Source organism: Bactrocera neohumeralis, chromosome 5 (assembly GCF_024586455.1).
Source record: "Bactrocera neohumeralis isolate Rockhampton chromosome 5, APGP_CSIRO_Bneo_wtdbg2-racon-allhic-juicebox.fasta_v2, whole genome shotgun sequence".
Classification (NCBI taxonomy): Eukaryota; Metazoa; Arthropoda; class Insecta; order Diptera; family Tephritidae; genus Bactrocera; species Bactrocera neohumeralis.
The window spans coordinates 13,294,835-13,314,665 of record NC_065922.1 but is presented as its reverse complement, the minus strand read 5'-3'; the positions used below and the strand labels follow the sequence as shown (position 1 = coordinate 13,314,665).

The 19,831-nt window shown below is 37.0% G+C and overlaps 1 protein-coding gene across 2 annotated transcripts in view; it reads left to right on the top strand.

The window, feature by feature from the left end:
• LOC126758282 (runt-related transcription factor 3) overlaps positions 1–16,029 on the top strand; it is a 99,608-nt gene extending 83,579 nt beyond the window's left edge. For both annotated transcript variants that reach the window (XM_050472497.1, XM_050472496.1), the window contains exons 5-6: positions 13,807–14,001; positions 14,190–16,029. In XM_050472497.1, the coding sequence (XP_050328454.1) occupies positions 13,807–14,001; positions 14,190–15,157 (1,163 nt within the window). In that variant the 3' untranslated portion in view covers positions 15,158–16,029. The remainder of the gene's footprint in view (positions 1–13,806; positions 14,002–14,189) is intronic.
• The last annotated feature ends 3,802 nt before the right edge of the window (positions 16,030–19,831 follow it).

The window sequence follows — 19,831 nt, the reverse complement described above, 5'->3', positions numbered from 1 at the left end:
TAGTTAACAACTAGCAGTAGTTTTTGTTGTTGTTGTTGCTTATGCTGCAACCATTTTGTTAATTTTACTACAAACCCATGCAATGCGAGGCACACACACATATGCTGTAGATGTAATTGAGAGATTTATGCGCAAATGTGCGAGTGTGTGTGTTCGGACACACATTTTTTGTGTGCGTTTGAGCGCATTATTGGCATTTAAGCCGTTGACCACTTTATTTAACCAATGTTTGCATACTCGCGTTTACACACAATCACACAAACATGTACACTCTGTCATAACTGCACACATACATACACGCTTGTAGACATTTTGGTTGCAATTGTGGGCTGGGAAGCAGTTTGCTTTGGTCAAATAGGCGGCTCACCAGGAATGTAGCGAAAGCTTGCGCGCAAATATATTTAAATAATCACCACTAACACCACACACACACACACGCACATACACTTGAACAAGTGAGCCATGAAAGCATTAAAATATTGGACTGTCGCCATTCAATGAATTTCAATCGACTCGCCACTGCATTAGTGTGTGTTTATCATGGAGAATTAAAATCTACTTAAATATAACGGGTTATATATATATATATTATATACATAAATCTACTAAAACTAGCTAAGAGTATGTGGAATATTTATAAAATATTTGGGGTTTTACTCAGGGGAGTAGTGAAGTTTAAAGTCGACCGAATACAGAAAAATTACAACATGAACAGGGTATAATAATTTTTGGAAGGAAATGTCGGAGACACCTTAAAGTATATACCATTAGAGCGACTTATTTCATAGGGAGCCAAAAAATGGAAAAATTGTGTATGCGAGAAATATTCTACACTACATTTTGAACAATATTTCCCAAGAGAATATTAGTCCAAAACCGGGTTTAAGCCAGAGATCCACCAATACACACTTAACAATAACAAAGAAAATTGAGTAACTAACGGTTGATTCAAGTAGAAGTACTTTTTTCAACAGCCTTGATTCCACACTTTCGTATTCTATTACAAAAGAGAGCCCTTTACCGGTTATAATGAAGCGACGGTTTCCATTTTTCGATTTTCAAAACCAAATTTCTGTTCAACGCGAGCATTAAAAAAATTGATTCCTTTAAATACTACAAGATTTGACCGCAAATAATAAAGGCATTTTTTAACAGGCTTTTTTTGACAGTTCACGCGTGAGTCTTGTCCAGATATCATGTTACTTTTGCTCAGTATTGTTTGGAATTCCATCATGGAAAGAGTCAAGACTGCACAACGTTTAACGTTGAACAATTTAACTTTGTTACGAAGACTCATGTTCTGTAAATAATATGGTTCTCGCACTTCGCTCACTTTATGGTGAACATAATCGACTAACTGAGCGTACTGTTCGCAACACCATCACCCATCTTGAGGCCTAGCATTCATTATTGGGTACTATTCGACCGAATAGACCACGTCCAGCACGTAGTGAAGAAAATATAGCAGCCGTAGCTAAGAGTGTACACGAAGACCGTGGAGAATCGATTCGGCGCCACTTGCAGCAACTCGGGCTGACGTGTGGAACGACCTGGCGCAATTTACGTCGAGACCTTAAATTGAAAGCGCACAAAATACAGCTTGTGCAAGAAATGAAGCCGCTCGACATCGCCTCGCTTTATGGGCTCTTGAAAAGCTCCAAGAAGATCCGACGTTTTCGAGCCAAATTTTGTTCAGTGATAAGGCCCATTTCTGGCTTAATGTATATGTAACCAAACAAAATTGCCACATTTGGGACGAAGAGCAACCTGAAGAGATTCAAGAGCTGCCATTTCATCCAGAAAAAAACAACGGTTTGGTGTGGTTTGTAGGCCAGTGGAATCATCGGTCCATATTTTTTAAAAAATGACCACGTTGAGAACGTAACCGTCAATGGCGACCGTTATCGCGCCATGATAACCGACTATTTGATGACTGAAATAGAAGTTCGTAATCAGGGCGACAATTGGTTTTAACAAGACCGCGCTTCTTCCCATGCATCGCAACAATCAATGGATTTATTGAGAAATCACTTTGGTCAACAGATAATTTTTCGTTTTCGGTCGATTGGCCAACAAAATCGTGTGATATCACACCGTTAGACTTTTTCTTGTAGAGATGTGTAAAGTCTAAAGTCTATCCGGATAATCCCGCTTGGAATCAGGTCTTGTAGCAAAACATTTCGCGTGTCATTCGCCAGTTAACAGTCGAAATACTCGAACGAGTCATTCAAAATTGGACTTAATGGTTGGACAATCTGAGACGTAGCTGTGCCCAACAATTGAAAGAGTTAATCTTCAAAAAATAAATGCCAAAGAATGTTTTTTCGAATGATAACCAACATTCGACGTTAATTTTGAGGTTTTTTCTTTTTAAAAAAAGTAGGAAACCTCGAAATGAATCAACCTTTATAACATATATTTGTCTTACAACCAATTACACTGTGGAACATTTTTGGGATTATTGTCTGGGGAGGAAGAAATTCCAAGTCAGGTTGATGTTTTTTCGCTTAGTTGTAACATTTTGGCAAAAACGTAGTTTAACATAACTCGATATGTCTCAACACATAAAAAAAGGGGAAATTTCAGTACTGATTTTGTTCAAACATACGAGATGTACTTCAACCAAAATGTTATAGTGAACGAAAATTGGGTACCAAATATAGTGTATAAAAGCTGCTACAACCGTCTAATGGATTGGAAAAATAGAAGACGTGAAAGTATGCCATTCGGTATCCCAATGACTTGGACTAATCCTGGCGAAGGTCACAATCCATTGAATTGCTATGCATGTGCGAATAAAGGAGCCGCAAAAAGGATAAGAAAAAAATTTAAAAGGTCATAAAAAAACTGACACATACGAACGCCAAACCCTTTGAGGGTTTTACTTTACCCCAGATTAGCTGTTGTACTGTGTTATTAAATAAAGACGAAGTCTTTCTTCTTGTCACTTCGAAATTTTAATTGGCATTTATAATTCAAAGAAAGGAAAATACTTTTCGAATGCGGAACCAACTTTAAAAATCTTTATGAGAATACCTTTAAAACTTATTTTATGCTTTTTTGTATGGTAGATATATGTTATACTTTATGTACATATCAATTTAAAATTTTGAAGACGTTATTTTTTGCTCAAAGAAGTTGCTCATTTATCGGAACCGCCGATATCAAATCACTATAGAAAATAGTTGCCATACAAACAGACGATAGGAATCAAGTACTTGTATGGAGCACCTTTTCATTTGCATGGGATGTTTTTTAAGACATTGGTGCAATATCGGAAGAACTTGTTTAGCTGTTGTCCGTTTACTATAACATATAGCTGCCACTGAATTGCCATGTCACTTTCTAACCAAACCTTTTTACTGTGATTAAAAATGAACGCTTTTTTATAGCAACTATTTCACGAAAGTATAAAATTTTAAATAAAAAAAATAAATATAAAGTTTTTTTCTATTAAACAAGAAGTTACGTTAGATGACTCTCCATGTAACAAGAGTTCGCTCTTTTTAGTGCAGTCGATGTGGCTGTTTTCATAGCAGCAAACTCTTTAAAAAATGAGGGAGATTTGACATTTAAATAGAGTACTAGAAATCGAGATGTTTCATTGGTGTCGAAACATTAAGCGAGTGGTGTTAGATGACTAGGTTTGATTGGGTGCATAATGGGGTAAACCAAAAATTTAAACTAATATCGAATTTGTGGACTGAAATTATGCAATATACCGAGCAAAAAAAACCCTCAAAAGCAGAATTTTTAACTTAATTTTAAAAGGTGTCGGTTGACATTCAAATAATATATTATAACATATAAATGCCACGTAAAAAAATTTGTTTTCGTTAAACAGACCATAACTTTGGAAGCGTTGAGGATATAATTTTTACATCGCAGATTCTTATAAAACATAACATTTTTTCTTTAATCTGATTCAGGGAGATTTTTTCGATTCAAATATTCTTAACTTTAAAGGCTTTAAAATGTGATCTACCTACTACGTATACTTACTTAGTACTTTTAACCTCAACTTCGACTCGTTTAAGTTGGTTGTTAGTTTCGCAGTAGTATACTGTGATTCAGTGGTACAAATTCTTCAAAGACGGTCGAGAGATCGTTGAAAACATGTATCGCTCTGAACGAACCGTTCTGAAGGACATAATGATTGAAAATTGTCAGGCGAGTGTTAGAGAGACGGCAAGAAAGCTCGATATCTCTTGGAAGTCCGTTCAAATGGCTTAGGAGATTGTTTGTGTATGAAACGCGTGCTTGCTCGACTCGTCTCGATAAAATTGAATTTTATCCCAAAAGAGGACCTTAAAGCGGTCTTTTTGGACATAATTGATCGTACTAATTCTGATCTCACATTTATGGAGAGCATTATAACTGCCGATAAGACCCATAAAATATGAATTTATGAGTTTGACATACAAACAAGTCAACAATCATAGGAAAAAACAAGCCGAAACCAATGAAACTACACCAAAGCCGCTCAAAAATCAAAGTGATGTTCACTGTTTTTTTTTATACTCTCGCAACAATGTTGCTAAGGAGAGTATTATAGTTTTGTTCACATAACGGTTGTTTGTAAGTCCTAAAACTAAAAGAGTCAAATATAGGGTTATATATACCAAAGTGATCACGGTGACAGGTAGAGTTGAAATCCGCATGTCCGTCTGTCCGTCCGTCCGTCCGTCCGCAAGCTGTAACTTGAGTAAAAATTGAGATATCATGATGAAACTTGGTACACGTACTCCTTGGCTCCATAAGAAGGTTAAGTTCAAAGATGGGCAAAATCAGCCCACTGCCACGCCCACAAAATGGCGGAAACCGAAAACCTATAAAGTGTCATAACTAAGCCATAAATAAAGATATTAAAGTGAGTGATTTGGCACAAAGGATCGCATTAGGGAGTGGCATATTTGGACGTAATTGTTTTGGAAAAGTGGGCGTGGCCCCGCCCCCTACTAAGTTTTTTGTACATATCTCGGAAACTACTATAACTATGTCAACCAAACTCTATAGAGTCGTTTCCTTCAGGCATTTCCATATACAGTTCAAAAATGGAAGAAATCGGATAATAACCACGCCCACCTCCCATACAAAGGTTATGTTGAAAATCACTAAAAGTGCGTTAACCGACTAACAAAAAACGTCAGAAACACTAAATTTTACGGAAGAAATGGCAGAAGGAGCTGCACCGAGGCTTTTTTTGAAATTGAAAATGGGCGTAGCGTCGCCCACTTATGGACCAAAAACCATATCTCAGTAACTACTTGACCGATTTCAATGAAATTCGGTACATAATATTTTCTTAACACCCTGATGACATGTACGAAATATGGGTGAATCGGTTCGCAACCACGCCTTCTTCCAATATAACGCAATTTTGAATTCCAGCTGATGCCTTCTCTGTATAATATATACATTAGGAACCAATGATGATAGCGGAATAAAACTTTACACAAATACGGTATTTGAAAAATATGTAAATGACGGATAGTGAAATCTCGATTATCACTTATCGTGCGAGAGTATAACATGTTCGGTGACATCCGAACTTAGCGCTTCCTTACTTGTTTTTTCAATATTCGTGGTTTGGTGCATCAACCACCGTATTCACCAAATTTGGCTCCGTGTGATTTTTTCTTGTTTCCCAAACTGAAATTACCGCTCCATAAAAGCCGTTTTCAGTCGATCGAAGAGATAAAACGAAATTCTCTGAAAGAAGGCGACAAAATAAATATTGATGAATAACTAACTACAATATTATCAAAAACCTCCACAAACTATTGGATTCCGAAAAGAAAATGTTTAACCACAATGCTGATAAAAAAATTTAAAAAATTGTATAATAATTTTTATCAACGTCTAAAATTGTGATTCATAATCTCATCAAGTTCAATCTAGCAAGCAATATCAGGTCATCATACGGATATGTACAGATTTTGAACGAACCCGACTTTCTAAACGTTCAAGCACCATCAAATCGAAAATTGTTGCAAAAAATATTACAAACTTTATTAAAAATTTATTTGCGCCGCCACGATAACAAAAAACAACACAGCTGTAAAATATTCACAATTATAAGCCAAACAAATAATAACAATATTCTCTAAAAGCCCCTCCGGCACAAATTTGTGGCGCCGCCCGTGTCTCACCTGCTGAGCTGCGTGATTTTCGTGTTTTGCATATAAATAAATGCGTTATCTACGCTCGGCGCCAACAACAACACCATGCCGCATGCAATCACCTGCGCACATGCAACCCTGCAAAGCCAAACACACACACAACGCCCTGGCACATGAAGGCTTGCATGCATTAATAAATGCATAATTTATGCGCTTTCACTGGGTTTATTAATGTATCCCTAAGAATTAAATTATGATTTTAAAAAGCATTTAAATTAATGTTGAAAGCAGTCAATGCGCGCCTGAATATAAATTAATTGCATTCAATTCGTTTGTGATTTTGCGATTTGCGCCACATTTATACCATACTATATATGTATTTGTGCATTTAATATAAATTAACGTTTTTCCAACTTCATTGCTTTTTTCCGCGACACTTAGCTAACGGTAAATTGGCAATTGGCAATTTAAAATTGCCGTTATTTAATATGAAATTGTCAATGCATTTTTAATAAATTATTCGGTCATTTAAATGCGCTCGTTCGTGTGTGTGTGTGTGTGAGTGATTACTGTCGTTGTAGTTGTAGTAGTGTTGGCCATTATTCAAAAATCCGACCGATTTATTTGTGTTGCTTTGAAGTTTCGCCGCATTTAATTTAATTTAGTGCAAATTTAAAATGCTAAACGAATTAGCGCGGCCATACTTCAATATTGCGGTGAAATAGAAAAATTTCCAAATAATCGCTGCCAAATTAAGTTGACCGAAACGCCGAGCATGCTTATCTAGATTCATATTAAATGATAACTGTACTTGTTTCTACTCAATTTATTGTTAATTTAATTTAATTTATTCGAATTGCAATATTTTTGAAAGCGAAAACTTAATTAAATATTTTGAAAATAATTTTCAAATAAATTTTATGGAAAAGTTACTCAGATTTTTCTAATTGAGATTAATTTCAATTAAGTTTGCTATATGAAATTCATTAGATGGAAATGTCACATACATTGCGGCAAAAAAGTACCCGGGAATCGTATATAAAACGCAAAATATTTAATTATTCATTAATTATTCATCAATTGGAGTCAATCATTCAATTTTTGGTGTTGACCAGTTTCAAAGTTTTTATATCTAAGGTCAACAAATAAGGAAGAGCTTAGTTCGGGTATAACCCAACATTTCACACTCTTGCAACTTGCAAGGTTTAAAGCTAACTATATGGAGTTGCTGAACAAAATTTGTCGAATCTTCTTGGAACTTCTCAAGAGCCCATAGGGCGAAGCAATATCACTAAGGGAAGTCAAGCAACTTCATTTCTTGCACAAACTGTGGTTTGTGCCAAGTCTTTCCATACGTCAGTCTGAGTTGCCGAATCGACTCTCCACGGTCTTCGTGTACACTTTCAGCTACGGCTGCTATGTTTTCGTTACTGCGTGCTAGACGTGGTCTACTTGAACGAATATTATCCAATAATGAATGCTGGGTCTCAGAATGAGGGATTGTGTTGCGAATAGTACGCTCGGTAGGCCGATTATGTTGACCATGAGTTGAGCGGAGCGGGTGAAAACATTTTTTACAGAAGGTGAACATTTTTTTCGTAAGAAAGTTGAACGATTTGTAAGCGTTGGCTATCACATCTATTTGGATCACTTATTATATATCATGCATTGACCGATGTTTTCGGTAAAAAATCAATTCTGGGATCGACATATTCCGTACTTGAGGGAATTCCAATTCCAATTTTCACAGCGTCTCCTATAAAGCCTTCCCACATCATCTCGGAGGTAAAATTTAATGTCTCTGGCGTATTCATTTATTGATTTATCACCCTTTTAGTAATTTTTCACACTACCCTTATATGGGAGTGAGCGGGGCTATCATTCGATTTCATACATACTCTCGGTAGGAGTTCTTATAGTATTTCTGCTAGACGAATGTGGTGTTTGCGGCTTTAGCTGTTTAGGAGTTATTAATTATAGCCCTTTATAGGTTTTCGGTTAATGGCGATTTGTGGGCGTGGCAGTGGTCCGATTACACCCAACTTTTTTGTGCTAGGGGACGCGTATATTTGTAAGTGCAGAATATGAAATCAGTAGCCACTGATTTAAGGTCCATACTTAGTAATTTTTTGCCAGTACTTAATATTTCAGAATAAGAGAATAGTCAATATAGACTAAAAGCAGCACACAATAGTCAACAAGCAAAAGTTACCACTTGGTCAGCCATTAATCACTAGTCAAAATGTGTAGTTTATATTTTGTATTTAAAAGTCATTATCTCGAGCTTAGTCAAGTATGGCCATACTTCATATAATTAAGAGTTCAAGTATATACAAGGTGCTTTCCAAAGTAAACAGGACTATCTAGCGCCCCCTGTACTTGTAGAACAGACTACCGAAAAAGACCCGAATGAGTCCATCCACCAACCCACACAATAATTAGAGCTTTATGCTATCCACTCTTTCTCTCTTTGGAAGATTTTGTGGAAGATTCTTGGTTTGCGAACTTGCAAACTTGCAACTCGTCCAAAAATTTAAGCCAAACGACTACCAATCGCGTCGCACGTTGGGTAAATGGCCGAAAAGAGATGGCCACCCATTCCGATTTGCACAAGAAAATTTTGTTCAGCGTTGAAATTCACTTCTGGTTTAATTAGTTACGTTAATAAACAAAATTGTTGCAATAAAACTGATAATAATCCACAAGCCATAAATAGGATGCCGTTACATCTTCTAGAAGTCACAGTGCGGTGTGATCAAAGGGCATTCTCAAAATTTCAATTTCCTCAAAACTAAATCCGCCCATAATATTATATTCAAAGGAGAACGTAGTAGAGCCATAATTAATCACTTTTTCCTGCCGCGATTGGAGGATGTTGATGTGGTCGACCTTTGGTTCCAACTACAAGCCATACAGACAACGAAAGAATAAATTTATTGCAGGAAACTTTGGGTGAGCGCATTGTCTTGCTTAGTGAGCCGTGGTTTTCAAGATAGTGCCTTTTAATACCGCTGGACTATTTTTTGTGAGGTTATGTGAAGTTTCTTGTCTACGCAGCTAAGCTCGAGACAATTTACGCCTAGGAAGAGAATATTCGGCGCATTATTGCTGGTATATGTCCCAATTGCTGCAAAAAGTGCTCGAAAATTAGTTCTCCCGGCTGGAATTTATTCGAGGCAGCTGCGGCGATCACTTGCGCGAAATCACTTTTAAACATAATGCAGGCCTTTAGCTTTATAATAAAGCTAATTGTTGGCCATAACATTAAATTATGGGAATTTTATTTCCACTCGAATGAAATTAATGAAAGAAAAAGTCTAAAAACATCCTTAACATCATATACACTGAGGCTACGTAAATCAGTAACTTAGCATTCATATGGTACACCATGTCGTATGAGCAACACAGAAGTTATAAAACGTTTGTATGAATGCTCAGTACACTTGATGTATCAGTTTAATTGGGTATAACTTTTTAAGTAAGGCTTTTATGAAAAAAGTTGTTAAGAGCTTTTTTGTAGAGCGGAGAATTTTGTGTTAGAATATCATATTTTCAAATATATAAGTCTACTTTTAGCTGAGAAAAAAAATGTATTGCAAAATATCAAAATAGCATATGTTTAATATATTGGAAAGGTAAGGTGACTTGTGCACGGTTTGAGTATAAAATAAAAAGCATAATTTTAAGACATAAACTGAGACTTTAGGACGCCTTTGAACAAAACTAATCAACTTGTGAAATAACGAACACTCCAATATACGTCTCTGTGTATATGTTTTGAAAGCGAAACTTAAAAAAATGATTTGGATGCGATTGAAAAGCTTTCCAATTTCTTAGGGGTTTCGGCTTTGAAATTAACTCTGAATTTATTTTCAAGTTGTGTATAATTTTTCAGCCAGAAAGCTGCTTCAATAATCGCAGATTATTTTTGCATTACAAGCAATTAATTTTAATTTTTTTTTTATTCTATTTTCGATATGTATCAAATAAAATTAAATTTGTATTAGTTAAAACCGGTTCGCCTGCATAAAAGCCGCGAAATTATTTTGCGAAAATTTGTTGTTGGCATTTATCTAGCAACCCACTTGCATTGTTTATGATGTGTATATGAAACATTTAAGCCAATAGCATTAATAAAGCCACCACATAATCAATATCCACCATTTGGAGTGCAGCAAGCGCACACGGCGGCGATGCCTCAACGAAAAACTAATTAATAATTTCCAAATGAGCTATTAATTAAGCCTAATTACACGGCGCCTATTGTGTGAGAAAGCTTTGAAAAATCCAAACAACCGTTCAAAAGGCAGCGCTGCCAAGCGAAATCACGGCGAAGCGCCCGCATGTAGGCTAACCTTTCGTGCAATTTTAGTTTTTTTTATGCACGCTTCCAAATACTAGCGCTGTAACGATAGGTTTCAGGTGCTTTATGCAATAGAAATAATAAATCAATAACGCCGGAGTAAACACCGAACAACGCTGTTGTTATTTTTATTGTTATTGTGAGCGATTTTGCAGCAACTAGTCATAAGTAAATATTACAAGCCTGACAAACACAGCTGCACACACACACACACACATATATAGCGCATGTGTGCGCATTACACAAGCGCTGCTGCGTATGCCGTGAATGACGTCTGCTCGTTACACACACATTGCCAATGGCCAACAGTAGTCCGATCCAATCCAATCCAAACCAATCAGCAGCCTGCCCGCATAATAGCCTCATTCATTTACACGCACGCCGCCATGTTGACGTAATTAGCGCGTCGCGGCCGCGTTGATTTTACACAAATGTGTCTATAAACATGCACGCAGATAACGGTTAGATGCGGCACACAACACGAATGCACCGTTAGGCAGCGTATCGTGCCACCATATGTGGCATAGCCGTCAAATAGTTGCAGACACTGAGCAGACATGCGGTGTGATCGTTTGTGGGTGGTCCATATTTTATTCCCTTTGTTGTAATAAGCATGTACGGTGCGGTGCATTAGGGTGGCAATTAATTAGCAGTCTCGTCTGTTCACTGTTTGGTGCCAAAATGCGATCCACAATCTGATGATTACGTATATTCCGAAATAAATATCATGTAATAAATTATTAATTATTTTATAAAAAATTGTCTCGGTTTCCACGGCGTTTTCTGAACTTTGGTCTCCATTTTATTTAATTTTCTCACATCTTACTATAACAAATATATATTTTCTTCAAATAATCAAGTATTATGGTAGGTGATTATTTCAAATAAAAACAAAAAAAAACGTTAACTTCGGTTGCACCGAAGCTAAATACCCTTCACAGGTGCATTTCTGTTAGTAACTATGTGTTCAGTTTGTATGGAAGCTATATGCTATAGTCAACCGATCTGATCAATTTCTTCGGAGATTACATTGTTGCTTTAGAAAATAATATGTACCAAATTTCGTGAATATATCTTGTTAAATGTGAAAGTTGTCCATACAAGAACTTGATTCCGATCGTTCAGTTTGTATGGCAGCTATATGCTATAGTTAACCGATCTGAACAATTTTTTCGGAGACTACATTGTTGCCTTAGAAAACAATCTATACCAAATTTGGTGAAGATACATTGTCAAATGTGAAAGTTTTCCATACAAGAACTTGATTCCGATCGTTCAGTTTGTATGGCAGCTATATGCTATAGTCAACCGATCTGATCAATTTCTTCGGAGATTACATTGTTGCTTTAGGTAATATCCTATATCAAATTTCGTGAATGTATCTTGTTAAATGCAAAACATTTCCTTACAAGAACTTTTTTACGATCGTAAAGTTTGTATTGCAGCTATATGCTATAGTTAACCGATCTAAACAATTTTTTCGGAGACTACATTGTTGTCTTTGAAAATAACATATACCAAATTTCGTGAATATATCTTGTCAAATGTGAAAGTTTTCCATACAAGCATTTGATTCCGATCGAACAGTTTGTATGGCAACTCTAGTTCTAGTTGACCGGTATCTACGGTTCCGACAAACTTTCAGTTTCTTTGTTAGAAAAACACGTATGCAAAAGTTTAGACCGATAACTCAAATACTTAGAGACTTATTCGTGAATATACAGACGGACAGATAGAAGTATTGTATATTGCTTAATCGACTAAGCTCGTTGTTCTTGTAACGGGTAGCTAATCTCCGTTGGGATGGTAAGGATTAGATAAGTTGTCATCGAGGTCATCAAACGGTGGGCCCAGGATGCTGTTTCGACGGGGTTAGACCATAGAAAAAGAGGTGTTTGATGTGTAAGGTTAGAAAGGCATGCAAAGAGGGAGTTATTGTAATGCGGGGACTCGTTGCGGCAACTCGAGCTCTTCTTCTGCAATGGGTGATGGTTTGACTCCAAGTACGCCACCTACTGAGAGGGATTCGGTGAAGGTTTTAATGGCTCCATTGTGAATGGCGGCCAGTGTATGTCTGAAGCTTGTTGCCTCCATAGTCTAGTCGGCGTATTGTTTTATGTCGTCACAAAATTGTATAAAAAGATCTTTATTTGGATTCGATTCTTCAGTTTGTAGGACGGCTATATGCTATAGTTGATTTCTGCGAAAATGTTCTCAACAAAACTGCTCGGATTGAATAGTAATAATCTGTGCAAATTTCGTGAAGATATCATCAAATAAAAAGTTTTGTTGACTTGATTCCGATCGAACAGTTTGTATGGCAACTCTAGTTCTAGATGACCGATATCTACGGTTCCGACAAACTTTCAGTTTCTTTGTTAGAAAAACACGTATGCAAAAGTTTACCATATCACAATGATCATTTATACCTCTATAAATTTTCTAGGACCTTCGACGTTTTCTTTTGGGTGTTACAAACATCGAGGCAAACTCAGTATATCCTGTTCGGCGCATAAAAAGTGAAGTGGCGTATCATTACAAAATCGGTATATGATGAGATATTTTCGATAGTCGATATCGGTTCAGTTTAGAAGTGGATTGTTTTTTTCAGAACCACCCTAATATACACTTTAAAAATCACATTAATGTAAATATTGCGGGACATAAATCTTCAAACGATATACATAGCTCTAGATAAACTCCTACTCCGGTTCTGTAACTAATCATATGATTATTCAGAGACCAATAAAGCAAAATTAAGACAATGTAAGGCCTGTCACAGGTTCAAAATTTCTTCTTTCTTACATTAAAGTTAAAAGGTCCCAAACCTATTCTAATCCAAACCAAATCAGCACACGAGAAAGCTTCGTCCTATCTCGTTTCGATCTACGCTCCAAGCCGAGGTAAAATAAACAATTATATACTATCAAGACTACATCTTAAAATTTCAAAGAGTAACCAAAAGTTTGGAATAGACTCCTTATTGTTTACTTAACTTATTAGTCCCAGTTTACCGACTTTCCGACACAAAGTTGCCATAGATATACAAATATTTCAGAAGAAACTCCCAAAAGTTTCAAAAAAACGTTCCACCCTTTCGAGCTCAGCAACGCAAGGACTTCTAATTATATCTCAAACGTCGAACATCTGCACAACGAACGAGCGTAGTTATACCGAAATTACTGCTTTTGGTCATTCCCCGAAATTCGTTTTAGAAAGGCGAGAATACTAAAATCTAAATCTTAATATTATCTTTCAACACTACGTAAAGCCTTAAATTTAGGAGTACTTTTAACAAATGATCTCTATTAAAATTTCCAGGTGCTGGCAATACACACTGGGGTTATGGCTCAGCATCCGCTTATTCGCCCTACTTAGCCGGTAGTGGACTTTCGTCCTGCACAACACCAACTTCGGCACAATTTAACAATCCAGCTTTGGGCTTTACCTGCTCCTCCAATGATCAGTCGAACAATCAGGACTTTACAGGCGGCACAAATCGAGATTGTGTACCAAGTAAGTATGAAAACAATTTAGTTTAAGTGCCGGAAAAAAGTATTGGAGGCCAAGACTAAAACAACACCAAAATGTTAGCTCTAAAGAATGTCTAATATCGTACAATGTTTCATTTTATTGATACATATCTCTTAACGATCCTTCCGCCAAAATGCTAATATTTCCAATATACACTCTCTACTCTGTAGTGCTCCCCGACTCCACGGCCACCGATTTGGATCAGCACTTGAGCAATCTGGTCGGCTCCACCACCGGACAGATGACACACCACAGCCTACTCGGCTCGGGCGGTCAATCGGCGATCTCTTCCACAGTCAATGGCGGTGTCGGCACAAATTCGATACTGGTGCCACGCTATCATCACACCAACACCAACAACGATTACAATGTACACTCCAGTCAGAATGGACCGCGCAGCTTGAGCGACTCCTCCCAAGCCGAATCGCCGGTACAAGAAGATCTACTCACCACGAATACGCCCAATTTGGGGGGCGGCGGTGCCGGCGCTGGCAGCGGCGGTGGAGGCGGTGCCAATGGTACGAACAACGGCAACGGCACTGCCAATGGCAGCAGCGGCGCTGGCGCTGGCAGCGGTTCCAACTCATCCGCGGCGAATAACACGCTCGTCGGTGCCAATCAAAACTTTCCCGGACTGGTTAATCAGACACAAAACCCGTCGCACTATGGCAGCGGCAGCGGTGCGGGTGTCGGTGTCGGTGTAGGCGTAGGTGGCGGCGGTGCAGGCGGCGCCGGTGCCGGTTGTAATGGTTCGCTGTACCCCGTCTTGCCGGCCAGTCTGCTCTACTCACAACTCTACACGGCCGCCAATCAGACACATGGCTTTCATTCGCATGCGCTGACACCGACACACGCCTCACCGAACTCATCCGTGCACGGCGCCGAATTGCAAAGCGTTATGGATCATATCAACAATGTGGGTGTGGGCGTGGGCGTAGGCGTGCGTCAGCAGCACAACATTATGGCGGGCGGCGGCGTGACGCATCCCGGCGATTTGACGCTGATCGGCAATTGTGGCGCCTCGGTGCGCAATATCGAAGACGGCAGCAATACGCAACGGCAGGTGGCTGCCTTGGCGGCCCATCGGGGACATCACACACCCACCGATAATGGGGGTAGCGTGTGGCGGCCATATTGAGGTCAGGTGCTCTGGTGCGGCTCGGCCGTCCTATAGTGTTACGAGAACCTGGAGAGCGAGCGTGAGAACGCCGGCGGCACCAGTGAACCGACTAAATATTGGTATGGCTGAGGAGCATGTATGGTGAGTTAAGGTTTAGTGTGGTGGCATGCGGTGAATTGAGGTAGCGAGTGTGGATTGCCAGCCAAGATTTGTGTATATTCTAATGTAAATAACTCAGTAGCCGACTTGAAGGTGAGCAAGTAACTTTTAAATGTGACTTTGTAAACATTTTAAAGCGTAAAGGCAAAAAGAAAACTAGTCGAATTTGTTTTAAAATATTAGTATTAGCAATAAATAGTCAAGTTGTTTTTTAAGTATTATTTAATTCATATTAAAGTCTACACTTAATAAACTCTACTCGTAAGTCTCTAAGAGTCCTTAGCAAATTACAAAAAAAAAAGGTATATATACATACATATATACTATACCATATAGTGTATATATATGGGTATATATACTTCATCTGCATTAACTAATACATACGAAAAAGTAAAGTAAGGAAAACTTCTTAAAATAACTAATTTATGGTAGTTTAAGTATTGCAAAATGTTATACTATTACAAAAACAAAAACATTAAATAATTAAAAATAAATAAATGTATTAATAAGTCCGCTATATATTTATGTATGTACTCAAACACATATGTATGTTTGTATCTATGTAAATGTTATGTGTATCACCATCCACAGCAGAGCATAAATAAGTTCCTAAACCCGCTTATCATAACATTTTCGATTTCATTGGCGCGTTTTACAACACTGAAAAAAATATTTCTTTCTTTAAAAATCGTTAAATATGTCATCTAATGATAATTAATATCTTTTATAAATGTGCAATAATAATAATTCAACTTAATAAGAAAAAAAATGTATAGAAAAAATTTTAATATTTTTTTTTGTTTTTTTTTGTAATAAAAAAACTTATTAAAAACTGTTTGCATTGAAAATTTTTAATTTTTGGAATTTTATTAAATTTATAGAAAAGGTTTTTAAAATATATTTTTTAATACTTTATTATTTTTGGAAAAAGTTAATTTTTCATTTGTTTTAAAATATATTATTTAATATTTAATTTTTTTTTTGACAAAAAAAAAATATTAAAAAATGCTAACATAAAAATGTTTGATTTTTTGGAAATTAAAAAATTCTAAAAATTAAAATTAAAATTTTATTTTTATTAAAAAAAAATCCTTCAAAAATAATTTTTTAATTGAATATATACATATTGTTTTAAACTATTATAACTAAAAAATATTCCAAAATAATTAAGAAAAGTTTTAAGAATTTGTTTTTAGTATTCGTTTAGTATCGTTTTGGATATCAGGTGGAGTTCAATTACCAAGTCCATGACGCGAATTTCACAGACTCTGTGACCTCACTATCGATACCTCTTCCGGTGTATCATACCGTGGGAACCCCAGATGCTTAACGCGTAGTCTCGCCAATGCGGGACAAGTGCACAAGAGATGCTCTTCTGCTTTCCTGGTGCCTCACTCTAGACATTTTCTGCGTCTTCTTGATCTGTCAGTTCCATTCTGCGGTCGTGTGCCAACCCCAGACAGTAACCATTTAGTATTCCGATCATGTTCCAACAGTCTCTTCTTTCGAGTGCCAGTAGGAATTTTGTGTACTTCTTATTTACAGTTTTTCACATGACTTTTGATTTTTTTACCATGCTTCTGTCCCCAGATCGTATTGACAATGCATGGGTTTCCCAATATTTATCATGTTTTCGGGTGTTTGCCGTACATTATTCTTGGCAATCTCTTCCACTATTTCATTGCCCTCGATGCCTTTGTGACATGGTACCCAGTAGAAGTTGATGGCTTCTGGCAACACTTTCCAGTGCTGCCCTGCTTCCCAAAACACTTCTGGCCGATATGCGATATGAGGTTACTGCCTTGATTGCTGCTCGGCTGTCTGCGTAGGTGTTGATTTTGGAATTGTCTGCAGATGTATTAGAGGCCAGCACCGCGGCTTTAGTAATAGCAAAGACCTCAGCTTGAAATATAGTGCAGTGGCGCGCAACTTGAAAAGCTGCCTTAACTCTAGACTGTTTATCGCGTCACCAATTCATTTTCGATCCACTTGTATAAATGTTTAGAGTGTTGCGCGTAGCTAACATACATACATATATAGATCAAGAATAAACAAAAATATTTGATTTCAGATAACATCAAGAGCCAAAATCACCCGGGCCACCCACGTGCATTTTTTTTTTTTTAAGTTCTAACTTCGAGTGGCAATAATAATAGTAATAAAGTATTAAATTTTTTATATTTTCAATATGTAAATAAAAACACTCTAAATATTCAAGATAATTCATTTTTATTTTCCTATAAAAAACCACCCTCCAAAGAAGTCATGAAAATAGGCATAAGTTACCAGACTACTACCTTAAGTGAAAAGGTCTATGGTGGCAGATTTAGTACCAATTCAAAAGCCGCCGTTGGAGTTGTTCTTAAAGCTCCCCTTATGCACAGCGCAGCGAGCCTCTGAACCTTTTCCATTGGCTTCCGGTAGGTGGATTTCCGTACGCCTTTCCCCCAAGCTATAGTACCGTAGAGAAGAAATGATCGTACTATTGCTGTGTAGCACCAGTGCATGAGAGGGGAAAATAGCACCCAGGTTGTGTCGAGCATCTACCTATACGCATGTAAGACATTGCTAGCCTTTCTCACTCTTTCTTCCACATTGTGCTTTCACAGCAGTTTGCACAGCAGGTACTGGGTATGGTATACTTCTTTTATCATTCTATCGTCGTTCCATTCTGATCTTATCCTTTTAGGGTTTAAGAACATTGGTTGATCCAACATTGTATAGCAGGGTCAACACTTATTCACTGGATACTATTTAGCAAAGATTCCGCAGAAATGTTGTTGAATGCTCCAGATATTCCCAGGAATGATCCAAGAGCGTATGCCATATATTCAAGAGCGCTTTCTTAATATTAATTAGCAGTGTATGGAGTGCAGTCTCTATTGATCTGCTTTTCGTGTATGCGTGTTGCGCTTTTATCAAACTTTTAGGGGGAGCTACGGTCCTAATGTACACGTCCAAGATTTTCTCTAACGTTTTCAGCAGAAAGGAAGTTAAGATTTTAGGCCTAAAGTTAGATTGAGGCTGAAATAGGTCGGTTTTTTTCTACCTACCTTCGGTACGAAAACCACCATAGCCTCTCGCCAAGAGTGGTGGCACATAGCTAAACTTCATTCATCCCCTAAAAATTCCATTCAAAAGAACCACAAATATTTTTATAGGGAGACGTGTATCAGGTTTCATTAAGGAATGCTGATGCAAATGCTCAAGTTATCAGTGCAAGGGACGAACTTCGATCACGTCATATAAATACATTACAATCCTATGTTAATAACGTTTTTTTCGGTGTACTCTAATAATTGTTTATTATATTATTTAAAAAAAACATTTTACTGATTTAATTTAATATTTTTATACCAAAAAAATGCTTAATTTCCTAAATTCCAATTAATTTTTAACAAAAACCACAAAAAATATTTGTGTACATAAGTATGTATGTTGAAACCCTCATTCGATAAAAAATTCCAACCACCCAACTTCATGTGTGTGCGCCTAAGAAAAAGCTAGCGAAATAACTGTAATAAAACATGCACTAATGCAAGTATATGAACTAAGTATGTATGTATATGAAATTGTACGGCAGTCATGCCTTAAACTAGTAGCAAAATTTTAAATGTAAATACCGTTTAAGTCTAATTAAAACTACGACACACACGCGCGTACGCACCCAAGCACATTTGTATGTATGTGTGCGTGAAAAATGAAAATCGTCTTGATTAGAATTTCATCTAGGAATTTTACAAAGAAACAAATGCAGCCGAGAATATATATAAACATACACACATATATATATATACATACATATGTACATATGTATATGCATTGTCGAATTTCTGTCCAACTAAAATCGGTTTGTAGTGTAAAGTTGGTGGGCTTGCAGTTTCTTTATAGTAAAGAGTTCGGCTTGCAGTCTCACACATTTGTAATTCTAACGGCATTTGTAGGTGTGTGTAGCCGCATTCAAGTTGAGAATAGAGATGGAGATGAGCAGGAAAATATACATATATGAAGTGTCTAACGATTTTAAAGAACATACTTATAAAATAAATTAATAAAACAAAAACCAAAAACAAAAACAATTCGCCATGATAACTCTGAATAATTACATTGTGAAAATAAAAATTAAATTATAAATAGAAATAAATTATTTCAGTGTTTTATTTCATTAGTTAGGGTTATATACAGTTAAGAACGTATCTCTCTCTCTATCTACTGCACTGCATTCTTCTGAAATTATTAAAAGATAATGGATATATTCCTTATAACTATATCTAGGGACAAGCTCATGCGTCAGCAGCCGAACTCAAGTTGGTTCTGTTGGAAATTGAACGAGATCGATACTTAAAGGTGAACTTAATTTGTAAGAAAAGTCAACCTCAGCGTCCGTTCGACAAGTGCAGATGGCAGCCAATGCAATTACTAAGCGGGTTTCTAGGTGGCGCATCAAATTAAAAGAGTCCAAAATAATTCATGTCGACTTTACCTTGAAAAAATCGACATACCGACCGATTTATTTAAATAATACTCCTAACT